Raw genomic sequence first — 21,407 nt, 5'->3', positions numbered from 1 at the left:
GAGTTCAGAAATCAATATTTTGTGGAACAACCATGATTTTTAAATCACACCTTTCACGCATCTTTGCTTTCCACCAGTCTTTCACACTGCTTTTGGGTGACCTTATGCCACTCCTGGTACAAAAATTAAAACAGTTCTTTGTTTGATGGCTTGTGACTATCCATCTTCCTCTTGATTACATTCCAGAGGTTTTCAATGGGGTTCAGGTCTGGAGATTGGGCTGGCCATGACTGGGATTTGAGTCAGTGGAGAGTAGTTTTTACCCTCTGCCGGTCTGTAGCTTTGTTGTCCCCAATGTCTGCTACTTGACCTTGTTGTAATGGACTGCTGTCTTCAAAATTTTAAGAATGGAGGCAACATGACGCTCACTGTTTCCCTCTGCTAGGAAAGCCAGAATTGAGCCCTTTTTTTCCCTCACTCAAGACTTTTCTTTTCAACTCCTTTGGCATGGTTAAATGTTATTTTTTCATTCCTATTACTTTTGGGATATTACTAGCACTTGTTCTGCCATCCAGCTTGTACTATTGCAAGAGGATTGTAAACACCACAGTTTTTTTTATACTTTCCTTCGTTAAATAAGATTTGGTTCAGGTGATCACCTAATCAGAAGCACATTAAGTAGAATAAGGTGTACTCTGGTTGCAATTCAACTGACACTGGAATGGAAGTCAGACATGTAGAGAAGCAGATTTTTATAAAACACTGCAGTGGTCCGCTTACATTTTTGCCAAAGCTGTATATATGGAGCGCCTCAATTTTCTTGCCTCAGTGATGGATCTTCGTCTGTAAGTGGAGGCCTACTGGGCTGAGGCCTACTGCTACAAGCAACACACATGAAGGAGACCCAACTAGGAATGTTCACATTTCCAAAAATTCGTGGCAGGCACCAACAAAGTGGCATCAATTTCACCACAGTATAAATAGTATAATAGGGACCGACAGGTCTTCCACTACACCCAATCCAGCAGATGGACACCCAACCAGGAGTGTTCACATTTGCAAAAATTAGTGGCAGACACCACAAAAGTGGCATCAAGCATGACCCAGTTTCCAAAGGACAGCAAACAATCACTGAGCAGAGGAATTGTGACACCAGTTACAAACATCCCCAGAAGAGCCTGACACAGGAGAGATGTCCCTACCATCACTAACAGGCGAGAGGTTGATAATGGCGTCCTTAGCTATCTGTCACTACTCACAATTGGTGATGACAGAGGAGGCCTTTGCTCGTAGCTTGGCCCACTATTTACAGGCAATCCCCAAAGCTGTCAGGCTGTGCTACAAATGGTGGTGGATGTGTGCACCTCCTCAAAAAAAGCCACATGAGCGGTTTAATTACCTTGAAGATTGGCAGCAGTCGAGTGCTGGTAGGCTACGTGAGCTTGACACTGAACAAAACAGGCACAAGTAGCCCAAGTGGCATTGATGGATGGAACGAGACATGATGTCCCAGACGTGCTCGACTGGATTTAGGTCTGGGGAACGGACAGGCCAATCCATAGCATCAATGCCATCATCATGCAGGAACTGCTGACACACCCCAGCCACATGAGGCCTAGCCTTGTCATGCATCAGAAGGAACCCAGAGCCCATTGCACTTGTATATGGTCTCACAATGGGTCTGAGGATCTCATCCTGGTATCTAATGGCAGTCAGGGTACCTCTGGCTAGCACATGGAGGTCTGTGCGGCCCTACAAAAAAAATGCCTCCCCACACCATTAGTGACTCACTGCCAAACAGGTCATACTGGAGGATGCTGCAGACAGCAGAACATTCTACATGGCGTCTCCAGACTATCCTGTCACGTGCGCAGTGTGAACCTGCTCTCATCATTGAAGAGCACAGGGCGCCAATGTTAAATCTGCCAATCTTGGTATTCTCTGTCAAATGCCAATCACCTTGCATGGTGTTGTGCTGTAAGCACAACACCCACTTGTGGACGTTAGGCCCTCGTACATCCCTCATGGAGTCTGTTTAACAGTTTGAGCAGACACGTGGATATTAGTGGCCTCCTGGAGGTCATTTTGCAGGGCTTTGACACTGCTCCTCCTATGCAGTAGCGGTCCTACTACTGGGTTGTTGCTCTCCTATGGCCCCATCCACGTCTCCTGGTATCTGCACCATGCTCTGGACACTGTGCTGACAGACACAGCCCTTTAAGCCCCCTCTGGTAACAGGGACATTAGATGTGCTTTCCATATAGAGAGAGTACAGGAATGCTACTGGTGTAGCTCCAGTGCCTATGCAGATATGGATGAAGGAAGACTGGACTGTTCACTGCAGTTGTACAACAAGTTATTTCTTTTAAAGAGTTTATAATACAATATAAATCTGAAAGCCATAAAACTTTTTTTTTTTTTTGTAAAAATTGTTTATTGGAGAAAGCACAAAAATATATAAAAACTCTGTAAACAGGTGTCTGTCAATACTGGGCTTAAGAGCATTTAGTCAAACACCCAAAAGTCTGAAAAAGTCATTTAAAAAAAAAGAACTTGTATTTTGCTACTCCAAAAACACCGCAAGAGAAAGCATCAAAGTTATGACTAGACAAACAATGTAGTACATTCTTGTGGCCTACAGGGGTCACTGTTGCCCAACCCCCAACAACCCCTTTCTAAATGCTGCATTAGGACACATGGGGAGGGAGGCCATTTGGGAGGTTCATCTGACAGCCGGGAGGCAGAACTGCTAACGTGTCGCATGTAATTCTGCATTTCCCCTATAGGGGGTTGTTGTAGGAGGAGTGCATGTCTGGCTGCAGCTTATCTTAGAGGCGTCAATTATAATGTACAAATATCATGAAGTTAAGTTTATAGGCACTGCTATGTATATTACATTTACAAGCCAAAATGGGAACAAAGCCATTCAAGGGAAGGAGGAAAACTTTCTTTTCCTCTCCTCTGATTTGTTCCAGATTTTTTTCCCCTGTTGGGAACATTTCCATTTTGTATTTGGCAAAACCAGAGAATAGGATAGAAACCACAAAAACAAAAAAAAAAAAACATTGCCAAGTAAAAGAAGCAGTTAAGTGTTGTACAAAGGGAGAGTAAGTGTTTGAAAACCAAAAAAAAAAACAAAACCTCAAAATTGATGTGTTAAAAGGGAATATGTCACCTCTTTTTTGAGATATCACATAATGATATAATTCAATTGGGTGTCACATAAGGATTCTCTTAGTACTTTTGCTTCCCCCTGACCCCGCACCTTTCATGCATAAATACCTTGTTTATATCGGTTCAGATGTATGTAAACTGCCGCTGTCCGGTCCGGTGGGCGGGGCTTATTCACCTGTTCCCCCCTCCCTGTCCTGCTCTACACAAGAAGAAATGCGTAGAGCAAGACAGGGAGGGGGGGGGAGCAGGTGCGGGGTCAGGGGGAAGCAGAAGTACTAGGAGAATCCTTATGTGACACACAATTGAATGATATCATTACATGATATCTCAAAAAAGGGGCGACAGATTCCCTGTAGATGTACTTTTAAACGAAAAAAAAATCCTGGGTGCTTTTTCCCCCCAATATATTCTGTATAAAAAAAAAAAAAAAAAATTTTTATATATATATATATATATATATATATATATATATATATATATATATATATATATATATATATATATATATATATACTTGTTCATACTGGCCATTGGAGCTTTTTTTAGGCTCCAAGTGCCTGTTTAAGGAAACAACACATGTACATCATCCACAACGAACAGACTCGGATCGAATCCCCCATCTTCTGTATTGGGAGGAGGCGAGCTGTGAAAACACCTATTGTGATTGGTGGATTCTGTCTCATGAGCTGTGTATTGAGATGTTAATTATTGTAATCCTGCCTCTGCTGATATTGAGCCTGCTGAAAACGCTAAGATAGATTATATATATATATATATATATATATATATATATATATATATATATATATATATAATCTATCTCTATCAAGCAACTCCAATGGCCATTGGGGGGGGGAATGTAAAAAAGTTCATTTAGTTTTTTTCTTTTTATTGAAATTTGTGATGTGTGGGGTAAATCTTAATTTCAGAGCACTTGGAATTTCTAGTACATTGTATGGTAATTGCCAGCGTGAACGTGTACCTACACATTGCACTTATATCAACATATTACACAGCTCATATGTTTACTGTTGTAAAACTATACAGGGAGGTTAAAAAAGAAAAAAAAAAAAAAATGAATAAAAATACATGCAATAAAAGCCAGAAATAAACCATAGGTCACGTCCTGATGACGGTTTTCCTTTCGGACACTGCAAGAATCTTATTTGACGCAAGAAAAAATATGACACTCAGTCCTGTAATGTGTGCAACTCCAAAGGCTTAGAAGAGACAAACATCTGGAACTTGCCCAAGACAGCGGATTCTAGGCAGCCTGGCCGCACAAAATGACTGTTCAAACCAAGCACAGGCGCTCGATGCATGCTTGGCATTTCCAAACAGTTTTCAGTCTCTCTCTTACAGCTCTGACTTTTACAGGAGTCAGATGAGGGCAAATCAAGAATTAGAAGGGCGGACAAAGGTATCAAAGTAGTAAGTGGAATTGTTTGGCTCCCGCCATGGTGCACCAAGCGCCTGGAGTTGGTTTGATCAGTCATTTTGTGCTGACAGACTACAGAGACTTCCATCTGCTGAGCGGATTAGTGAAACCTATGGAAGTACAATGCTGACTTACCATGAGAGGAAGTAAACCGGCTGCTGAGAAGCATCTATCAGAAAGAGTCACTGAGCAACAGGCTTTTACCATTAGTCTCTTTTTTAGCAAAGGAGGGCACTTTATTATACAGTTTTCTTACCGCAGAAATCGAATTTAAAACATTTCTTAAAACAGAAGTAAAAAACAAAAAAAAAGTTTGGTTAAAAGGGTCAGAATTTCAGGGTCGCCAATAAAATGGATAGGGAAATGAGACAGGAGCCATGATTGCAGATCACCCAGCCCTCCTCTAAGGTTGGGGGTCACATACAGAGGGCCGGCACACATGCGGCCAAGGGGTACTAAGCATTAAATGTAACCCCAGCCTTAGAATAGAACGGTAGTAACTAATTATGGCCTGCGGGTGACGATGGTGTGATTGATTCATACCAAGATTTGCCACATGACTGTTATACCCCATATGTAGTAGGCACATGATTTGTTAAATACCTGGTACTGGGGTCATTAAGGTTTAATTATAATTGCATCACCTATTCACTTTAACCCATGAGTGCAGATGGACAACCAACATGGCATCCCACTATGTGGCCATGAAGACGCCTCCTCCTATTGTCCACTATGGCAGAATTCACAATCAGGCCACCAAGAGCCGGTGACATTACTAAGGCACAAGGTTCCCGGCCTGTCGTGGAATGAGGTACGCTCAATATTTTTTATCATGATCAGATCACTATGGGATGTACGTCAAGACAACCCATCGTACAAGTCCTTGGTGGTACCTAAGCAGCTGGGTGAGGACACACAAGATCTACGTACAGATGTGACCACATCCACCATCACCATTCATTCTCCGGCCATAACTACAGATCTCCAGTACAGCCCAGCTGCTGGTTTTCCCGACGTATGCTGGGTAGGAAGCAAATTCATTTGAACATATAACTATATAAATAACATTAATTATTAATTAACCCAGAGCGGAAAACTATCCCATTTTTGTTAAAAAGCACCGGTTCCCTCAGAGATAGCACAGTTCCCCACAAGTATGTTCCACTTGCCCCCCCAACGGGAAAAGAAGGGTAGTCCTATGAACAGACTTGGCTTTGGTCTCCCAAAACAAGGTCAAATTGCCCAGCCATGCCTCATCCTCAGTACTCAAGCATATCCCTAAAACAAAGAGCCCGGCCGTTGTATGGGTGGTTCCTCGTATGTCGTGGACACTGAAGGTCATAGCTCATCCCGGGCAGCGCTGTCAAAAGGTGATCGGAGGGAAGGGGTGTTCAGAGCTTCACTGCGGAGCTTCTCCTGTTGTTGGGTCTTTCGCGATTTGGCCCGATCCCAGTCGGTTATTTGTGTCACGTTGTCCCACAACACAGAGGTCTCGGTATCGCTTATGTAGCCCTCATCGCCGGTGTAATGTGTGGGGTAAATTAGAAGAGGCTCAACGGAGAAGGCACGGAGGTTACGTGATGAGAACTGAGAGGAGTAGTCATCGCTGAAACATAAAAAAACAGGCATCAAAGTTATGGCTTGGCCATTATGGCTCCCTGTAGACGGGCCTGAACAGCCTCTGCCCACATTGAACAATACACAATGGCGGATCTGCAACATGACAGACATCATATACCATTATACCAGAGTCCGTCGTGAGGTCTCTAGATTGGACATTGTGAACAGCGCTGCATAAAATATGATGGAATATGGCAGCAGAAAACAGCATCATGACGACCCTCCATGCTGACTATTTCCACCTAGCTCTGCTTGATTGACAGGTCTCTAACAAGCAAAGCAGCTTCTCGACTTCTTCCGTTCTCATCAAATTTAACAATCTTATTAGCACTGGATTTTTTCCATCCCATCTGTGATGTAGGGGCAGAGACCCCAATTTCAGTGATTCGTCACTTACTGGGCTGCGTGTAGTTTTAATAAAATCCATTTCCTATGTGCTGATGGGAGACATCTGGGGGACATTCACAGTTATATTTTTAGGTCAATGGTGCATTCATAGAATCCCCCAGTTACATGGGAGAACCAGACTCCGTGGTGTTACTGGGAGAGCGGATCTGGGTCTGCCATACTGGGGTCACCAGGCAATCAGAGCCGCCGTCATACATTACATACTGCTCATTGAGTGAAGTGTAAGCAGGTGATTTGCTAGGGCCACATCCGATACCCGGGCACTGGACTTAGTTGTGCTTAGAGCTGCCACCTGCGGCTGGTAAGTCACCGCCAATCAGCCATGTACCAGAGATGGGTGATCATTTATTGGCCTGCTTAGTCAGACGACCGGAATTCTATGTGCATTAATCAATCATTAATATGATCAATATATTCACAGTTATCCGCAGCACAGACTTGCTGCCAAAAAATATTTTAACGCCAGGATGAACTAATCAAAATCACCAAAAATGCATTTTGCATGTATACACAAGCTGATAATCAGGAAGCGTTCTAACGACCGCTCAGCCCCGATTATCGGCATGTCTACTCTGGCCTTTTCTTGGGTCATTTCTAGCTATGTAAGTAGTGAGCAGTTATTCCTTCTATACATTGGTAATTGGGAAAAGCCCCTTTCTTAGGCTCCGTAACCCTGGAAAATAGAAAAGGTGCACTTACATTGGGTGCTTATCATACATGACGGGCAGGAACTCATCCACCGGAAGCATCTTTCCTAGAGGTTCAGCATCAAGAAGCTTCTTAGCCCCTTGCAGGGAGATGAGGTATCCAAGTGTCCAGTAGGAGTAGTCAGAGACCACCAGATTTCGGACCCCAGGGACAGGTTCCTCGGGCTCATCCACCTGCATACGTTTTCTGCCTATATAACTGTAAGAGAAGGGATATTGTAAGGAAGCAATCACCATTGATATCAAGTGTCCACACAAACGGCATGAACTACTCTACATGGATATTATAGGGGCATCATATGTATTTGCAAGGGGTTTTCCATGCCCAAAACCAAATCTAAAACCTGACAGATTCACTGCTACAACCAAGGACAACATGAATCAGATACTAGGTGCGTTACCACCGCCTTTACAAAACGAGGCGGCCAGTTTGCGAGTCATGCCATTCGTGGCTCGGGAAGCAAGAATCACCCATCTGGTTCCCTTTAAAAAGCCACAAAAAGGTTAACTCCCATTTATCAGGATTGGATTAATTCCTTTCACAGTAATCAACACATCAAAACATGTTTTCTTTTCCACCATCTGCCCTCCCCTACCCAGCTGTGACACTCACATCAGATCCCAATCTAATTTTGCCTTCTCCAAATCATGTAACAGGTTTTCCAGCCGCCTCTTAAAGAAGATCTCAAACCTCAGATCATCTTCAAGCACGGCCGAAACGGCCAGCGAGCGCTCAGAGATCTGGGAATAGAACAAAGAAAGAGAAATAGTAGACATTTTTAGTCATACACCCCAGCGATCGTGCGCGCGTGCACATTTTATCTTATGCAAAAAAAAAAAAATAGAAATTGTTGTCATTTATATCTGTCGATTAAGAGGTTAAATGGTAATGTGCTAATCCTGAACCTTTACATTAAAAAACCCACAACACATGATTTATAAGGGACATTGTAAGCTGTCAATAGAAATCTCCTCACTTCCTTCCAGATGTTGTAGTGGCTGAGGAAGCATCCCATCTCTCCTCGTGTCAGTGGACGGCCGTGGTAAGGGTCCTTGTACCCTGGTAACATCTTTATACCCAGAGCAGTGACCTGAGATTCATTCAGGGACCTGAAACAAAAGCGCAAACATTAAAATATTAATAATGATCAAGAAAAACAAAACAAGTGTTGGAGACTGATAAATTCTGCCAAAAGGATGTTGGTTGCTTCAATGAGGGGCAAAATGCTGAGGAAACAAGCGACGCTATCACGGAGCTAGGCGTTTCCTTAGATTTTGGCATGTCACATTGGGATGCAGAGAGCACAGTGTATACAATAATATATATACACAACGGATGAAATATATATGTCTGTAATATAAAAGCAATCCTGATGTGTTTACTACACAGGTCATATATGGACAGCATCACATACAGCGATCCTGAAGGGCCAAGACATTGTCTATCCTTCCTGGTAAAATATTCCTAGGCCTCCAGCATTTTACCCCATAGGGAGTAATTGCAACCAAAATGTTCCAGTGAGGCAAAGGAGCCTATAAGACCCCGGTCACTACATTCTCAGATTGGGGTTGTGTTTTTCTGGGTCCTCAGAATAAAAGGAACATCCATAAACCGACAACTTCAACTATATAAAATCCTTCACTATTTTTTCCCAATTCTCCATTAGGTGTAAAGGACATTATAGAAGCAAATCCTCTTCATAAGCCGAAGCTGCTCCTATGGCCCCATCCCCACCACGTAGTACACCGAATGGCCGTCAGGTAATAATGATGCCAACCTTGAGACATTACGAGATGTCTCCTCTAATACCAATCATCAAAAAAGAAATACACGATGATGCCCTTTTCCAGAAAGAGCGCCACCATTGTCTAAGGGCAGTGTCTGGTATCGCAGCAGAATCCGATTCACTTGACTGGGACGGCGCTGTAATACGAGCTACGGCTGAGGAAGGGGCACTCCCTTTGTTTCTTAGCTCATACAAGTCACTCCCAGGAACAAGGCGTCATATCCAATAAAGTAGGACGTAACATTTCCAGACCAAACGTTGCTTTTTATTGCCATCAGTCATTGTGTAACTAAGGCCGGGTTCACACATCCATATTGGAACTCAGGACAGTCACATCTGCAAATGGAGGACGTGACTGGCTCCGTGTGCATCGTCTACTGGTGCCAGGACGGTCTTTACTTCGGTCCATTTTGCTGACCAGAACGAAGCAAAGCAGGGCACATTGCCACTTTTTACACGCAGATCATCAGTCAGAGGCCATGCAGTAATGGGAGGCAGTGAGTGGTCCATGGAACAGTGATAAGCTGCAGGTCTGAACGAGCGCTTAGACAGCACACTGGTGTAAACGTGGAGAGATCGGATTGCTGTATTCTCCATGGGCCAAGACTGAAGGGGAGGGAGAATATGGGGCGATTTTCCCAGGAACAGCAGACAGCTATGGAATGAGTTAGCCTCCATACGGCTTCACAGCTGTGAAGGTCTGTGAATGGTTTATGACCTCACTAATAACTAAGGGGGTGAAGAAGCTTGCATCTTTTTTTCCGATTCACAAGAAAGGAGAACAAAAAATATTTACCATACGGAGCCATCTGCGAGGCGACCATTCCAAACACTTCTGTGCAACCTCTCAATAGCAGCGGAAAGATGAGATGCCTTGTCCAAGAGCACTAACATAAGGTGTCTAGATGGCTCCATGTTAACCCTTCTAGGCTTAAACAATCCCTCAAATAGTGGTTTACATGATATGATTGTGCAGTCTGGGTTCAAAAGGGGTGATGGTTTAGAATTCTTAATTTTTTACTTATTGATTAGTGGGAGGCCAATAGCTTGGATCTGCATCAATCGGCACAATGGGGAACTTTTATCCCAGTTGTAAAGAAGAGGCTGTCCCAAGGATAGGCGACAACTTGATTCTATCGGAAAACACTTTTAAATAGAATTTTAAAAAATGAATAAAAATAGAATACCATTGAGTATCTACTCATCTATGACAAGAGGAAAACACGACGAGAGATGAAGAAGTCCACAGAATGTGCGTCTCCGCAGCTAACCACGCCTTACAACCCTTAATTTGTAAACTTAAATGGACGTCGAAACACCCAAGACTGATACATGATCTTCCGGTGGACGACAGAGATGGCCACTTGCAATTCTGCGAGATGATGCATAACCAAAACTCTAACAAACCAGAACTTTTTGATACATTCATCTGGTGAAGCTGTGTTATGAAAGAGTCACCGTAGGAGGCAAAACAGAAATACAAGCTAAGTCCAGAAAACCAGAGAAGTTGGCAGCTATCGGATTGCAGACCCCTGAACCTATCAACAACAACTAGCAGTAGCCGTGGGGGGGTTCCTACGGTGCCCTAGACCCCTCGATCACAGCCGAAGAACTAAATAGCCTAAAGACAGAAAGGGAAATCTAAACTGCCCCAGAGCAGACCCCAAAGCAATAGGCAGCCCCCAACATATAATGACGGTGAAGCAAGATAAAAAAACACTAACACAGATAGAAAGATAGGCTGAGCAAATGATGGGGTCCAAGCTAACTAAATAGGACAGGATAGAAAAGCTGCTGTCTGCAATCCGCGAAAACCCTATCAAAAAATGAACCAACAGACTGATAGGGAAAAAAGCCCTGAAGACGCTAGGCTTCAAAAAGACTATCAGTACTCAGGTATTTTCTGAAGACAGAGCAAAAAAACAAGGAATTCAGCTCACCCCCAGCAGGGGATGGCAGAAATCCAGAAAAACAAGGCAAAACAAAACCAAAACACAAATGCAAAAAGCAGAGCAGAAAACTTAGCTTTTGAGGAGCAAGAATCAGACTGGTCTCCTAGAATCCATCAGAGAAATCACCAGCAAGGCAGAAGGGCGTCGGCTGCCTTATATCCAGTCAGCAATTCCCGTCACCCAGTCATCATCTACCTGCTCAGGTGCTTGGTAATCAGCCTCACTACCTTCCTTCACCAGAAGAGGGAGTTCATCAGACCTCAGTGGTGAAGGGAAAAATGAACTCACAACAAAGCTGTAAGGCAACGTGGATCATAGGAAAGATGAAAATGCTCATGACCATCACATCTCACCTGAACCATCACAGTGTGAGGGTCACCATCCAGTGAACGCTTTGTAGAACCAGGTTTCTTCCATACAACTGTGGATAGTAATAATTACCGTACCTAAAAATATTGTGTGAGGTGGTAGTGGCACAAATGAGAACCAGGGTTAACCTCTCTGAACAAGATGGGGCACCTCCTCAGACTTCTGCAGTAAGGGACTACCTTGTCAACACTTACCCACAACATCCGACAATGTAGCAGCACAAAATGACCGCCACGTTGAACCACATTTTTTATGGATTGTAGTAAAGAATAAAGACTCTGAGAGGAAGCTCCAGACGTCAATGAAAGACATTTCGAGCACTTTCGAGATTAAACAAATATCATAAGATGCAAGTGACCTTCTTTTGTTGTGTGTACGGTTACCCAGATCACCACCCTGTATGTTCCCCACAATAGTGCAGAACTGCAAGACAAGTTCAGAGCAGACCCTGCCATGGACGACCGGCCAGTTTCCCGGCCCAGTAGATTTATCACATTGCTTTCTTGTGAAGAGTTCTCACTCTGAAATAAAAGAAGCTTTAAAAAGCCAAGATTTTCAGGCTTAACTTCTTGAGAAACATTACTGTGCAATTTTATAGGAGGTCATCTTGTCTTCCAATTATTTTACTTTAGGCACCATTTACATGGGCGATAGATGGTCCACTCAGGAAAGTTTTGGAGGGCACCGCATGTCTCCAAGAACAAAATAGGCAGCGAATATAGTGCTCGGTCACCATTACATTGTACTGAAAATGTGATATTCAGCACGCAGCTGCTGTGCCCTGTACTATTACGTGCTGTGGATTTAGCCTGTCTGGCTCTTATAGAAGCTTTTTTCCAGCAAGAGATCAAATACTACTTCACAAGGTGAAACATGGTCATCAGTACATAGGAAAACAGATGCTTCGTGCAGACGCCATACTTGCCAAGCTCGGGTCAAAGAGGCCTTGTAATACATTACAGACAGTGGGAAAAGAGCGTATCGAAGGGAGAGAGGACACCAAAGCTCAGTCCAGGTACAGCAGAGTCCTGCTCCGTTCATATACGTTGATACACGTATATCTTTCCAGAAAGGAAAGCACATCCAGGATAAGGCAGAAAGCACTTAAACCTTTATTACCGATCCCCAGGGCAGATTATAACTTGCAGTTTGGCAGAAGTCTCAATAATTTTCTGTTGGGACTATCCGAGAACTGTATTCTGCAATGCCATAAAGTAAGATTCACTCTGGAAGGTGTGCATGCGTGGCAAGCACTCGACTTTAACGGGGTATTCCACAGCCCCATTATCAGGACTGGTGGAGGTCCCTGTGGAAAGGCTCCCACTAATCTGGATAGATCCTAACTTTAAAGGTTATAAAATAACCCTTTAATAAGTTATTTTCAAGGATCATGACCGACAATCGATGTGCGGAAAGCGGGGGATGTCCAACCCAAAGTATGACTGTGCCCATTACTATTATTTTTTTTTATAGCGCCATCAATTCCATGGTGCTGTACATGAGAAGGGGGGTTACATACAAAGTTATAGATATCATTAACAGTAAACAAATTTACAATGACAGACTAGTACAGAGGGGAGGGGACATGTCCTTGCGGACTTACATTCTATGGGATAGTGGGGAAGAGAAAGAAGGTCAGGGTGCAGCAGCACCGGTGGTGATGAGGCGGCCGCTCAGGCGGTGGTGAGGCGGCAGAAAGCCTACAATAACCTTTCCTGAAAAGATGGGTTTTCAGGTTCCGTCTGAAGGATCTGAGGGTGGTGGATAATCGGACGTGTTGAGGCATGGCATTCCAGAGGATAGGGGATATTGGGGAGAAATCTTGGAGGTGGTTGTGTGAGGAACAAATAAGTGTGGAGGAGAGTAGGAGGTCTTGGGAGGATTGAAGATTACGTGAGGGAATATACTGGGAGATTGGTTCAGAGATATAGGGAGGGGAAAGGTTGTGGATGGCTTTGTAGGTCAGTGTTAGTAGCTTGAACTGGATGCGTTGGAAAATTGGGAGCCAGTGGAGGGATTTGCAGAGGGGAGAGACAGGGGAGTAGCGAGGAGAGAGGTGGATTAGTCCGGCAGCAGAGTTGAGGACAGACTGGAGTGGTGCAAGAGAGTTAGCAGGGAGGCCACAGAGGAGAGTGTTGCAGTAGTCAAGGTGGGAGAGGATGAGGGCATATACAAGAGTTTTAGTAGATTGAGGGCTGAGGAAGGGACGAATTCTGGAACTATTTTTGAGGCGACAGGAGGTGGCAAGAGTTTGGACGTGTGGTTTGAAGGACAGGGCAGAGTCGAGAGTTACTCCGAGGCAGCGTCACATGACTCAGGATAAGAGTCAAAACCAGAATCTCAATTTGCAGACTGTCTGCGAATTGAGATTCTGGTTTAGCTTTTATCCCAAGTCATGTGACAAGGCTCGTTAAAGGGTTGAAATTGACTTTTAGGATTGCTACTTCCAATAGGTGGCACTAAAGTTCTAGTCCTCTTCCTCTCTGAAGAGACAATTTGCATTTGTAAAGTTGTAAAATTTGACAAAAAAAATAAAGTCTTTTAAAAACACACGCAAAGTTGAACAGTCGGGGCGTGGCTATGTAGCGGCGGCGAAAGGACGCACTGAGAGAGAGCTCCTGGAATCCTGAAACTATCCGGTCAGTGGACCCTCACCACTGCGATTTACCTGCCTGTCTCTGGACCGCCCTGGACTCCGGGCACTTCTGGACCCCCGTGGGAGAGCGCTGCTGGGCTTTTGTGTGCTGGCGGCAGTAAAAGCTGGGGCGGCCAGTGGGGCCTGCACGAGGCGGCGGCCATCTTTGGAAGCACACGCTCTACCGGTGAGATCCCCATTGCTGCAGCGCTGACGGACGGTGAGCACATATCCTGAAAGACCTGTGGAAGACAAGCGGTGAGGCCCTGAAAGATTGGGCCCCGCGTTACTCCTCTTCGCTAAGTCACCTAGCCTGTCGGTGATATTAGTTTAAGGGTCTGTGTCCCTTCCTGGCTGCTGTCCTTGTGGGGCGCTGTGGTCTCCCCCCCCCTCCCCAGGTTATAAGGTCCCTTGTTTGCTGCTCAGAGCCGGACATTGTCTCCCTACGTGGCCCTACAGATCTGTGTCACCTTTGGGGCTCTGCTACCATTATATGATAGCCCTGCTACGCCTATAATAGAGGACTCCCGAGTGTACTGTTCTCAATATTCGGCTGTGCCATATTGCTATTTAAATGAGTCGCTCTAAGGGATCAGGAGCAGCTGAAAGACTGAAAGAGTATGCCAGAATAGATCATTCTGATGTTTCGCGACCCCTTAAAAATAACCCCTTACAGGCTCAGCGTAAAAGCCGCTCATCTGGAGGCGAGGAGGAGAGTGAGCAAGAGGAATTGACCCTTAAACAGGCGTCTGAACAACTGATGCAGGCCATCTCCTTAACCACGACATCTGACTGGGAAGATAGAGAACGTGTACACTGAGGTGGGTCGTCTCCGACAAGATATGCAAGCCATGAGGGGCCGCATTACGGAGGTGGAGACACGGGTATCCCAGGTAGAAGACACCATCACACCTATGGAAGCCAAATTAACAAAAGTGGCAGGCTCTATGAATGCATGGAGGCAAAAAGCAGATGACCTGGAGAACAGAATGCGTCGGAACAATATCCGAGTTATTGGGCTTCCGGAACGTTTGGAAGGTCAACACCCGGAGCAATTTCTGGAAGATTGGCTCAAAACTACCCTGGGAGACGAATTCTCCCAAACATTTGCGGTGGAGCGGGCCCACAGAGTCCCCACTAGGCCTCTTCCTCCTGGAGCCCCACCTAGACCTTTTCTGGCCCGTCTCCTTAACTGCAGGGACAGGGATGTGGCTCTGCATTTGGCATGGCAAAAAAAGCCACATCAAGTTCAACAACGCCACAATCTCGATTTTCCCAGACTTCCCCATGGAACTTCAGAAACAACAGGCACAGTTCATGGAGGTCAAAAAGTCTCCGGGAGAGGAATGTTATGTACTCGATGATTTATCCGTCCCTGCTTCGGGTGGTCCACCACGAGGGTTCTACCTTGTTTTTTACGGATCCAGTGGAGGCGACTGAGTGGCTATGGTCCCACAACGGGTCTGCTGCAAAGGAATCCTAGTGCATATTTTGCTAGTCAGTACCTTTGCATTAATGGTCTGATTGGAGCTCTAACCGCAAGCGACCAATTACCAACAATACCAGACACTGTGCTCAGTGATGGTATCCCCTTGTTTGCTTCATGACGGGATTACAGGACTCTGCTCACATATTGTTTGTTGTTTATTTGCTTTGTTTTTTTCTCTATAGTGGTTTTATATGTTTTTTAGTAAGATTCACAGCCAACGACAGTTTTCATCTTTAGGTGATGTCTCTAAATTTTACCTGGGCAATGATATGCCCCGTATTCAGCGGAGTAAAACATGGGGTCTGGGTTGATCTGTATGACATGGAATGTGAGGGGTATAAAAACTCCCCGGAAAAAGATTAAGGTTTTCTCGCAGGTCAGACACTATCACCCTCACATTGTGTCCCTGGTGGAGATGCACCTAACCAGGGATACGGGTCGGTGCGTGCAGAAGCCTTGGGTACAATGGTCTGTCCATGCATTCCACACCAGCTCACCAGCTACTCGAGAGGGGTTTCACTGTTGGTGCATAGAGACATTAGATGGGAGGCCAGGGAGACCCGGAGGGATCCTGAAGGTCGCTTTGTTTTTGCGCATGCACTGATAAATGCCAGGGAATATGTAATCCTATGTAGGCAATGAGTTTTGCCCTGGATTATCCAGATGCGGATGTTATTTGTATAGGAGATTTCAATATGGTTATGAAGAACTGCCTTGATAAATTGAGATTGGATGGTGGAATGACTGGGGGGTCCTCTTCGCTGACTACAACTTCGCTGTCGCTGTTTATGGGGGAGGGCGGGTGGCTGGATTTGTGGAGGATGCGTCACCCTGAGTTAAGAGAATATACCTGTCACTCGTCCACGAAACGCTCTGTCGCGCATAGATTACATATTTGGTTCCAGCGGTCTGGCGATGTGGGTGGATAACAGAGCATGGCAGTAGGGGGATCTCAGACCATAGCCCGGTCATTCTTAAACTTAAATATGGACAATTAAACAATGGGAGAGTTTGGAAGTTGAATCCTTTCTGGTTAAAGTTAATAGTGTCCCCTGATTGAAACAATGCAACTGATCGATCGTTCTATCGCGTCTCATCCGGATCCTCAAGATATTAAATTTATTTTGGGATGCCCTTAAGGCATATCTGAGGGGCTGTCTGTCCTCCACGATCTCTTATATTAAGCGGGTAACCTCAAGGGAGGATGAGGAAATGGAGCGACGATTGAAAGACTCAGAGGCTACATATATATCTAACCAAACTAGTGGTAATAGGATTGAATGGTTGGCTGCCCAGAGGTTATACGGCCAGCATATAGACACCAAATCTAAGCGTAAACTATATTTCACCCGTCAATCTTATTTTGAACTGGGAAACCAGGCAAGTAAGTTTTTGGCCTATTTGGTGCGCCAACACATTACCTCCAATACAATATTGCAGATTCGTAAGGCGGATGGTTTACTGGTGTCTTTGACCGAAGAGATACTTGGTTGTTTTTACGACTACTACAGGTCACTATATGAATATAAATGTGACTTTGATAATTTGGAATGCCTGGACTATTTATCAGATGTGGCATTCCCTACATTAGATCCTGAACAGCGAGCCCTTATGGACGCTGCGTTCACCGCAGAAGAGATAGAAAATGCTATAACGGACATGGCTTCTGGGAAGGCCCCTGGACCAGATGGGTTCCCCATTGAATTGTATAGGAAATACCGGGATATACTGATACCACTTCTGGTGAGGGGAATTTGGGAAGGGAAGTCTATGCCTGATTCTTTTTATGAGGCTAATATCATAATGCTTAGGAAGGAGGGAAAGGACCCCCTGGAATGTGGATCTTACCGTCCTATTTCATTAGTAAATGTGGACTATAAAATGTTTACCAAGATCCTAGCTACCAGGCTGAACTCAATTATATTGAACCTTGTACATCCTGATCAGACGGGTTTCATGCCTGGTAAGAGCACTTCCATTAATATCAGATGGGTCCAGTCAATAGCACAATATAGCTCCGTAACACCCGACAACAAATGGGCGTTGGCATCGTTAGATGCCGCCAAGGCTTTTGACTCTCTTGAGTGGCCTTTCCTCTCCGCATGCTTGCAAAGATATGGCTTTGGTGACAAATTTATAAAATGGATCAAAATATTATATATGAAACCCAATAATGAGGGGCGGGGCTTGATACACACTTTTTCCCCAGTATGTAGATAGGGGCAAAATTGTTTGGTGAATTGGAACGCGCGGGGTTAAAATTTCGCCTCACAACATAGCTTAGGACGCTCTCGGGGTCCAGACGTGTGACTGTGCCAAATTTTGTGGCTGTAGCTGCGACGGTGCGGATGCCAATCCCGGATACACACACATACACACACACTTACATACACACTTTGAGCTTTATATATTAGATAGCCAACTGTCCTTTGCGCATGCTTGGAAGGTTATGTACATGCTACCTTGTATTTTTAAAAAAAGAGAATGTGCAATTTTTCAGCTCTATAATTTATAATGGATGAAAACATGTATGCTCTGTAAAAAATGCTTATTATCATAGGCCAATTGTATGTTATAAATCTTTTATGTCCTGAAGTTCAATAAACGAATTTAAAAAAAAAAAAAAAAAAAAATTGAACAGTCACCTCACACACATACGTACAGCTGGGAAATGCATTTATGGATGTAAAAAGCAAAAACAGACTAAGGATAAACACAAAGCATCTGGACTATATAAAAAGGAACTCCTAGCCTCCAGCAGAATGCCAGAGGGCTTCAGTTTCCCAAATGTGCTGGTTTGTAAGTCTTAAAAAGAATGTACGGTACATAGTAAAAGAGGGGAAAAAAAAAAAATAAATGAATGAACAGAACACCACCACAATGGTTCAGAATCAAGAGTCTGAAAGCTTCAAACCAAAAAGCCCAGTCTTTGTGAAATTTAGCCAGACAACCCCCATTATGAAATATGACTTTCCCACGTGTTAGAGGAGCGGCGATTGTACTGACAGATTCCCTTTAAGTCGGCTATATGGGCATGCAGGTCATAGGAAGCTAAATAACATGATAATTTGATATCTGAGACGATGTCTTATTAAGAAAAAGTGGATTTCTCCGGAATATGTAAATGAGCTGTTAAGATCTATGGGCCGGACATAGATCTCCCTGAGAATCCGCCTCCAAAGATTATTATAAATGAAAGGAGGAGTTACCAGTGTGAGACATGTAATGACTGACTGTCTGCCGCTGAGCTACTTGTCACACTGGTAGCTACTCCTTTCATTTATAATAATCTCTGGAGGTAGATTCTCAGAAAAATCTTTGTCCAACCCATAGATCTGAACAACTCATTTACATATTAAGAAAAACATTGATTTCTCTGGAATAAGATATCGGATCACAGATATAATTTTATTCAGTTTCCCATGACCTGCATGCCCATATAGGTGTTTTAGGAGAGTGAATCCTACTGACAGGTTTCCTTTAACAAATGATTTAGGAGACCCATCTGCCATCCAGTGAAGAGCAATTGTTTTTTTTTCCCCTAGTCAAAAATAAAAGTTTCTCCATGAAAGATTTGAATGTAATGTAATTGCTCCTCATCTAATATCCCAAAGTGGGCTCAGGTACAACAGGGAGCGACAAGCAGGGAAAATAATAGTGCAAACCCACCAAGCCATAGATCAGGCCTTCAGGCGCCTTGGGGCCAGCAGACATAAGAGGGTATGCGGAAATAAGGGGAAAAAAAATTGCTGGAACTACATTTATTAACGAAAGCCTCAATTGGAAGTATCTAAACATGTGTGAAGGAGGGACACCAAATGTCACTGCAAAAATGAGTAAAGAACGAAAAGCCCTTTAAAGTTTTAGGAGTCCTGCTTTTCAATCCTATACCATTATTTGACAACTTTGGGGCAAAAAAGTTTGGGGAAGCAGTCCATTAATTCTCAAAAGCTCAAGACAACCAGTCCCTCATGGGAAAGATGATGACCACAAAGGCAAGCATTCTGCAGACTCATTAAAGAGCCCTGATAGCTGTCCGCTAATGGGGCATATTATGTAGCCCAAACCAAGGATTGCCTGATCGAGTGAAGCCTTCTCGACTCATTACACTCCAACAAAACACATCCTAAACATCAAACATTTGCCCCGCTACAATAGGTTTTTTTTTCCCCTTCAATCCATATGGAGCTTGTATGGGTCACTACGTCTACAGACCATACGTACAAGACAACTGAATTATGCTACAATTGGCAATAATGCAACTGAGAAAAGTCATCTAGACTGTAGGATCCAGGGACTCAAGCCTGACGACAATCTGCATAGGGGAATATATCATATATGCAATGATTATGTGGATAGATGACTACCATATTTTTCCCCAGACTATAAGAAAGTTTTTCCCCAAAAATTTTGTGGGAAATTGGGGGTGCGTCTTATAGTTAGAATATACTTACAAAATACTGTGGCAGCGGTCCCAGTCCAACGATGCAGCCTCCCTTCCCAGGCTGGTGCAGCGGTGGTGCCGGGGGGCTCCACGAGCATTTTGTGAAAGCCCAGAGGCCCCCGCAGATCCATTGCTGCAATGCGGTGGTCCCCGGGAAAATGCCCGCGTGGGGGGGGGGGGGGGGGGGCAGCAAAAGCTCAGATTGAGATCTCGGCACCAAGATCTTGTCCCAAGATCTCGTGGGACGAGATCTCGTTGAGACCTGAATCTGAGCATGCGCCGTCCCCTGCGGCCATTTTCCCGGAGGCCACCGCATTGCAGCAATGGATCTGCGGGGGCCTCTGGGCTTTCACAAAATGACGGCGGAACCCCGCCGCACCTGTCGCAAAATGCCAACAGAGCCCCGCCGCACCACTGCCGAACCTGTCGGAAATACCAGCGGAACCCCAGAGCATCACCACCGCATCAGCCCGGGATGGGATTTCCGGTGGCCACTGCACCAGCCAGGACCACCGAACAACCCCTGTGCTGATCCTCCCCCTGGTAAGCCGAATTTTGACCACCATTTGACAAACTTTCGTTTTCTCTATTTTCCTTCTGAAAATTTGGAGTGCGTCTTATGGTCCGAATAATACGATAAGTTCACATATGTAATAAATTAATTAAAAAAAAAAAAAAAAAAGCCACACTTTTCTTAAGTTTCCTAACTTACTTGCCATCCATGGCGTCAGAGAGCTTGAAGTCAATCTGAAGCTCGTAAAGGGTCCTCTTCATGCGATCTCTCCTGTCCTGCCGACGCTTCAGGTTAATGAGGAAAATCTGGGAACAAAGTAAAACCATTAACCAACCTTGGGGATGATAGCCAAAACCTCCCAATCCTGTTATCTCATCTATTAGTGGGTCACGAAGTTAAGAACATCATCTTACAGAGTTTCCCCAGGATTACGATATCGGTAACCTATCCTTAGGATAAGTTGTCCACATCAGTTCAGTGGTGGTCCGATACCGGTCAAACTCATCAAAATGGTGAACGCCATTTAGGAATTTTGCGCAAACCCCAAAATTGTCTTTTTTTTTTTTTCGATGATAATTGCGTAAAAAAGTTGTACGTTTGCAAAATGTCTGAAAAACTGTGACCTTTTATTCTGGGGCACAATCATGAATCAAGCTTATGGAGATGCATATAGTCAGTCCTTTCCTTCTTACCTCGTCCAGTGACATCTTGTCTGAGACTTTGGGTTGAACAGACAAGAATCTTGATGGCTCAATTGGTGGACCCTTCACTGCAGACACAATACAGAAGTGGGGTAAGAACAAGGGTGAGGGCTGTAAATATGGACCCTAAATGATGGGCAAGTGGTAGATTCTGGCTGGGAAAAATTTTGCAATAAGCAAAATATACATCCATTCACAATCTCTCCAAAATAAGGAGAGAACCAATCAG

General features: G+C 44.4%; 1 protein-coding gene across 1 annotated transcript in view; it reads right to left on the bottom strand.

The window, feature by feature from the left end:
* Nucleotides 1-4,762: 4,762 nt before the first annotated feature.
* Nucleotides 4,763-21,407, bottom strand: part of COLGALT1 (collagen beta(1-O)galactosyltransferase 1) — a 31,956-nt gene continuing 15,311 nt past the window's right edge. The window contains exons 7-12 of the mRNA XM_073588711.1: nt 21,170-21,246; nt 20,676-20,782; nt 8,265-8,397; nt 7,901-8,028; nt 7,280-7,486; nt 4,763-6,158 (exon numbers count right to left, since the gene is read on the bottom strand). Coding sequence (XP_073444812.1) covers nt 5,891-6,158; nt 7,280-7,486; nt 7,901-8,028; nt 8,265-8,397; nt 20,676-20,782; nt 21,170-21,246 — 920 coding nt within the window. The 3' untranslated portion in view covers nt 4,763-5,890. The remainder of the gene's footprint in view (nt 6,159-7,279; nt 7,487-7,900; nt 8,029-8,264; nt 8,398-20,675; nt 20,783-21,169; nt 21,247-21,407) is intronic.

The sequence above is a fragment of the Dendrobates tinctorius genome, unplaced genomic scaffold, assembly GCF_039654945.1.
Source record: "Dendrobates tinctorius isolate UK_male_01 unplaced genomic scaffold, ASM3965494v1 ptg000104l, whole genome shotgun sequence".
Lineage (NCBI taxonomy): Eukaryota > Metazoa > Chordata > Amphibia > Anura > Dendrobatidae > Dendrobates > Dendrobates tinctorius.
The sequence above is the reverse complement of the archived record's forward strand: the minus strand, read 5'-3'. Positions and strand labels throughout refer to the sequence as shown.